Here is a 6,161-nt window from a genome sequence, read left to right as displayed (position 1 = left end):
TAATTTATTCGTATCCACGATGAGATGTAATTGTCACGTATAACATTTTAAAACTTTAGGCAGTAATGTATAAAAATTGAAAGATTGTATTTACTTCATAGGTATAATTTGTACCAAGGATAGTAAAGGTTAACTGCAACTGTTTAATTAATTGGTGATTTGTCTTGTTTTTTTTTTTTTTTTTTGTCTCTTTTATATCCTTCAATGTAGACTAATTTTTTATTTTTAGCATGATTTGCTTTCTAGTTGTTCATTTTAAAGTTCCATTTGAGATTACTTGTAGAAAATTAAGTGCACTTCATGACAATTAAATGCGTTGCTAACAATATAATCAAACTCACTTACATCAGGTAAGCCAAAAGCGTCTACAGTTTCTCCTCAAAGCAAAGAAGAAAAAGTGCTTACATTTGGTCAAATTTCACTTAAGAGTACCATTTATCCAGCACATTGACATTTTCCCCCTTTATTTACTCAAGTAAAACCTCAATCAATTATTCAACGCTTGCAGAAAAGCAAAAAACCAGTGATCAACTAATGTAGTAGAGCGGATCAGGCAACTTGAAGGTCCGGTTGCCGACACTTGTCCCCAATATATCGCTCCATTGATCGCCCATGTTCCCAATTATTCTGAATCCACTCTTCTCAAGCTTCTCCCTCTCTGCTGATTTATACTCGTACGATGTCTTCCCAGAATAAGCTGATCCCCTGCAACCAAAAATGTTACTTAAATTTAGACGGCAATAAAAACAATATATACAATAAAATGTAGTTTTGCTATGAACAGTCAATAGATAGGTAGGGTTATGATGGAGGAATAAGAATATGAGGTAGGGAATCCTCGAATTCGGATAAGGAGGGCCAGAAGAGCGCTTGATTTCTAACACTAGCCCTTGATTTCTATCACTAGCCCTCCTCGAAACTGCAATACAGCAACAAAAAAATGTATGTTTGCTAGGAACCATTTGGAGGACCACAAATACATTCAGGTTGATTTTTTCCATGAAAAGTTAAAAAATAGGCAAGATATACTGATATAGGGTTAAAGTAGGTCAAGATGTATGCACGCGGAAATAGAAAAAATTAGGGTTGAACCACTATTCGTCAAGTGTTAAGTTAACTCGTTGGTAGATGCTTACTTTAAGACAAGCTTCTCCCAGGTGTGATATCCGACATTTTTGAGATTGGTGATTGTGACACTTCTCTGATCTTCTCCTCTACCTGTTATGAACACGACCTTGACTCCAAGTTTCAACAATTTCTTGTACAGCTGAAGACTCTCGGGCAAAGCTGGGGCTGTGCCTTCCAACACCCATTCATTGAATGAAGTGGAATTGTATACCTCCGTCCTGAAAATATTAATTCCCAAAAATGCTATTTAAACTATGAGTGCTAATTAAACCCTACCAAACAACAACAAACTTCTTCATTAATTAATTCATCATGTGATTTGCCAATAATCTACATTATCTAAAAAGATTGTATTTCTAAGATTTCTCAATTATTGTTTTGCTTTTTAGCAAAATTTCCATTTGGATGATCAACTTCTTTGATTTATTGCTACTTTATTTTTCTATTATGCGTTGGGTCATGTGCATCCTCATGCTTTATATTTAATAAAATCTTTGAAATATATTTGTTAGTTAGGAGAGATTTTTCAGTACACACGAGTTGATACATCACGTATTACTATACAAATGATATAATATGTATGTTAAAAAGTTAATAACTTAAAAAATAAAATTTTCTACCATTTATATAAAAACACAGGTGTACCACTCATTCTCCGTCACAATAAAAAATTTAGACTAGCTAAGAGCTTAGGTACCACATTATTGGTCACATTATTAACATATAAGCGAGTTTTATACAGTAGAGTTATAATGTTAGTGAGTTAAATGAGAAATGAGAGAATGAATGGTAGTCGAATCCGCACTAAGATATATAAGTATGATTGTTTTCCGCTGAGTTTCATACATTATTATTCTTTTATTAATCAAACAATTTGCGTTATATAAACTTCATTATTCGTTTATTTATCAAACAAGCATTATGCAATCCTAGGGGGGTCCCCCTTATAGAAAAAAAAACGCAAAACCCGTGAAGGGTCCTTATTATTGTTTATTTCAACATTAATAAAATAGTGAATAATATCATGAAGGCGATAAATATAATATATCATAGGTTACTACAAGTTTTTGTTGAAATTTTTTATTATAATTTAATATTTGACAATTTGAATGTATGTAGTATAAAAATGAGAAACGAACCAAAAAATAGAAATAAAGAACTCCATAATTAATTTACAATGTTAAGCAGCGTACATACACTCGTGGGTTTTCATATATTAATCCCCGATCTGAAGAAAAAAAAATGAGTATAATTCTCTCTCTTTCGTTTTTTCCTTCTCTTTCATTCCCTCATATTTGAACGGTACGAATGAATATGTTAAGGACAAAGAAGTCAAGCCGGCCAATGAGTCCGACCAATTTATCCACAAATATTACCATTATTGAACATAATTAACATTTTCTTAAGAAAAAATTTGATGAATTATTATATAAACGTTAAAGAAATTGCTTGCATAAAAGAAAATTAATATCACGATTTTGGTAATATTTACTCAATTAGCAACTTACCCGAATCCATGACGAGCATAATACGGTAGATTAGAGAGTGTAGTTTCATCGATATCAAAGACCCAAACGTTCTTGCCATCCTTTGTAAGATTGAGGCTCTTAGCATAGAGCCAAGCCACATCAGTGACCGCTTTTGAGTCCTTCCTGTACTGGTGCCCAAGCATGTAGTGCCCAACGTAGCTTTCACACTGTGCCGGAACAGTCTTCCAGTTGATAATGTTCCTAACTTCCACCCCCAAACGCCAACTCAGGCAAGACACGCCGGGAACGCTGCTGCCACCCGCCCCGGATTTCGGCCTGAGGAGATGGATATGGTGGTTTATAAGTGGCTCATAAGCTTGAGTTGTTGAGAAAAATATGGCAAGAAGGAAGAGTAATACTCCTGGCAATCTTTCCATGGTATGTGCGGGTTTTGGTGAGTGGAGACTTCGTTGCATTAGATTGATAAGTTTCCTTCTTTAAATAGGGTTTAATCAAGACATTGACCTTTGGTTTTAAGGATAATTACGTGGGTGCCCCTTAGTTATGCTGGTGTACTATAAGTGAAAATTAGAGGAATATTTTTTTTTTTGGAAAAATGAGGAAATATATTGAAAAAGAGAACAAGTACAAGTGGAGTCACAGAAACTCTGATCCCCGATGGGGATACATAGTGATACCAAACATACAGAGAAAGTAAATCTCAGGAAGAGAAGATAACACTAGCTACAAAAAGCCATCAAGGCATACAAAAAAATAGAGGATGGCAATGGAGTAGCCATCATCAGACTACCAATGACGGAGGACAAAGGAGTCCATCATGTGAAAGTACCAGAACCAAGGAGGGAGGAGGCATTGAAGCCCATTGGAAGTGTCTCACCCTCGAGTTGCCAAGTGCAGCTACCAAATGAGCTGCTCGATTGGAGGACCTTGATGTCCGAGTTAAAGTTACCGATGAAAAATGAGATGCCAATCGTCGAATCTCAACGATAATGGGGTAAATTCTCCATATTTTGCTGTGAGAAGGACAATTGATGGCCTCTATGACCACTATAGAATCACTCTCAATCATAACATGCTGGAAGTTTTTTGTTGAAGCTAGTTTCATCCCTGTTAATACTGCTTCAGCTTCAACCTCTTCAACTGAAGCTCTCTTCAAGAAACTGGACTCACCGCAAATAAGTTCACCACTAGAATTTCGAATAACAACTCCCACTCCAGTTTCCATCATGGAAGAGTTCCAAGCCCCATCAACGTTAACCTTTACGTTCCGGTCCACTAGAGGGATCCACCTATGAATATAATGATCCTCTTGACTAACAATTGATGGGAGCCTGGTGTGTATATTTGTTATGTCATTGTACTTACTGTTACATCTTGCTAAGACAAATATGGGGTTGGGAGCCACCTTCATGAAAATTGCATGACATCGTTCTTTCCAAATCTCCCAGCATATCACCCCAACATATAACCAAATAGTATCCCTTAAAGATGAAGATCCTATCGTAGCCATGCATAGAAGCCAGCGATCAAGAGAGGTAATTCCTTGATTATTGGGGTGATAACTTAAGCGAGAGTCATACCACACATAGTGCACCCACGGGCACTTGAGAACAATATTTTCTAAGGTTTCATCCTCTGTACCACAAAATGAGCATCTAGGATCCATGCCAATGTGTCAAGATAAGAGGTTGTGTTTTGTATGAATGGCATTTGAAATAGCTCTCCATAGAAAGTTGTTGATTTTTGTACTGCCTTCATATTCCATATTAACTTCCATAGTTTCGGATCCACGTGGTGGGATTGGCGAGAATTAATACAAGGAGGGTCGCTAGCATGCTTCAACATTGCCTAATGATAACCACTTCGAACCAAATATTGCCCATTTAGATTCCAAGGCCATACCAACCTGTCAGATTCACTAATATTGTGCAAGGGTATGGTTAAAATAAGGTCAATATCACAAGCTGATAGAATATGCACAATCTCCTCCAAGTTCCACATTCTCCTCTCTTTGTTAATCAACGACTCCAATCTATCTTGGATATAATCTTGTAAGAGTTATTGCAAAGGCTAATGGGGCGATACAGGCTAGTATTTTCAGGATTGGGAACTTCAGGAATAAGGGCAATATGTGTTTTATTAATATGGTTCAGCATGATAGAACCCCTGGAGAAATCAACCGCTGTGCTAACAATGGTGTCATTAATAGTTTCCCAAAAACTATTAATATTAGTGCTTGAACTTTTCCACTTAATTGGTGTCATCTAAAAGGAATATTGCTTCAGATCGTGACAACTTTACAATTCAATACTCATAAATTTCTAGTTTTGGGATCAAACTCCAATTCGAATAAAATTCAGGAATCACAATGGCTAAGATGCACAAGACCTTGAGTTGTTTTAGAAATTAATTATAAGGATCGGGTTTTTTTTTTTTTGTATGATGTAAAGATATATTTACACTAAAAGATGGAAGAATAAATTAGTATTAAACTCACTATTTATGAAATTTGAACTTAAATATTTTACTTACAAGTGAAAATGAATATTACTAATTGTATTATTTATGAAAGGGTTTTTATCACAAATTGTCCCTGAAATTGACCATCACCATCTAGATGGTCCCCGAAATTGAAAATCAATCAATGTAGTACCTGAAAATAGGTGTTGCAAATCAATGTGATCCTTCTGTCACAATTCTGTTAAAAATTATGTTAAGTGCTGATGTGGCACATAAATGAGTCTCATATGTCCTATTTTCTCACAAATGGTCCTTGAAATTGACCCGCAACATCAAAATGGTCTTTGAAATTAACATTTGACATCAAAGTGGTCCCTAAATTTGAAAATCGATGAATGTAGTCCCTTAAATAAGTGTCCCAAATCAATGTACTCATTCTGTCACAATTCTGTTATGTTCTGATGTGACACATAATTGGATCACACAAGTCTAATTAAATTTAAAAAAAAAATACAAACAGGTTTAATAATTTAATTGTTAATAAAAAATTGTAAACCTAAAAGCCCAATCCTACAATTACTTCTAATCACAGTCCACATTCCTCTACCTCATTCGCTGTCTATTCTATAAAATAAAATCTCAATACATCTAACTTTACACACTTCGACACCCTCCACCGAATTGGACTTGGATTGAGATCAACTTTGGTGACGGCTTGGCTGATTGGCAACAATTTCTGAGACATTAGGGGATCAACATCCTCACAACTTTAATCTTGGAGAGTTTGTTCGGCACTTCCCTGTGGTCTGGTGACTCAAAGAACGGGGATGTTTTCATTGAGATAATGAGGTTATAACCAAGGCGCATCTATTGTTGGTTGAAAACTTTTTCAAACCCCATCTTAGGCCTTGGTTAAGCCTTGTGCTTTTGAGAATTTATGGAAGGGATCTCTCTTCAGAGTAGATCCTATTATAAAAAAATTCTATTGTGCAAAAAAGTATTTGGCAACTTTTTTAATTAATTATTATACTCACATCAGCACATAACAAAATTTTTACAGAATTGTGGCGAAATGATCATATT

At 35.4% G+C, this 6,161-nt stretch overlaps 2 protein-coding genes across 2 annotated transcripts; both read right to left on the bottom strand.

Annotated features, from left to right (window-relative positions):
- Nucleotides 1-301: 301 nt before the first annotated feature.
- LOC103443730 (acid phosphatase 1-like) lies at nt 302-4,384 on the bottom strand. The gene is made up of 3 exons (XM_008382620.4): nt 2,637-4,384; nt 1,137-1,346; nt 302-705 (listed from the first exon to the last, which is right to left on the bottom strand). The coding sequence occupies exons 1-3, from the start codon at nt 3,071-3,073 to the stop codon at nt 528-530; spliced, it is 825 nt and encodes a 274-aa protein (XP_008380842.3). The 5' UTR covers nt 3,074-4,384; the 3' UTR covers nt 302-527.
- Nucleotides 3,400-4,284, bottom strand: LOC139187809 (uncharacterized). The gene has a single exon (XM_070804406.1). The coding sequence runs from the start codon at nt 4,282-4,284 to the stop codon at nt 3,400-3,402; it is 885 nt and encodes a 294-aa protein (XP_070660507.1).
- Nucleotides 4,385-6,161: the final 1,777 nt, after the last annotated feature.

Source organism: Malus domestica, chromosome 09 (assembly GCF_042453785.1).
Source record: "Malus domestica chromosome 09, GDT2T_hap1".
NCBI lineage: Eukaryota > Viridiplantae > Streptophyta > Magnoliopsida > Rosales > Rosaceae > Malus > Malus domestica.
Note: the sequence above shows the minus strand (reverse complement) of the source record. Positions and strands in the feature narration are given on the sequence as shown.

What these genes read in the sequence shown, in the direction of transcription:
- LOC103443730 (XM_008382620.4), bottom strand. Translation starts at nt 3,073, where the DNA reads ATGCAACGAAGTCTCCACTCACCAAAACCCGCACATACCATGGAAAGA. An exon ending in TATGCTCGTCATGGATTCGG is followed by an intron (nt 1,347 to 2,636) that starts GTAAGTTGCTAA and finishes TAATATTTTCAG; the next exon opens with GACGGAGGTATACAATTCCA. An exon ending in TGGGAGAAGCTTGTCTTAAA is followed by an intron (nt 706 to 1,136) that starts GTAAGCATCTAC and finishes TTTTGGTTGCAG; the next exon opens with GGGATCAGCTTATTCTGGGA.
- LOC139187809 (XM_070804406.1), bottom strand. Translation starts at nt 4,284, where the DNA reads ATGGATCCTAGATGCTCATTTTGTGGTACAGAGGATGAAACCTTAGAA.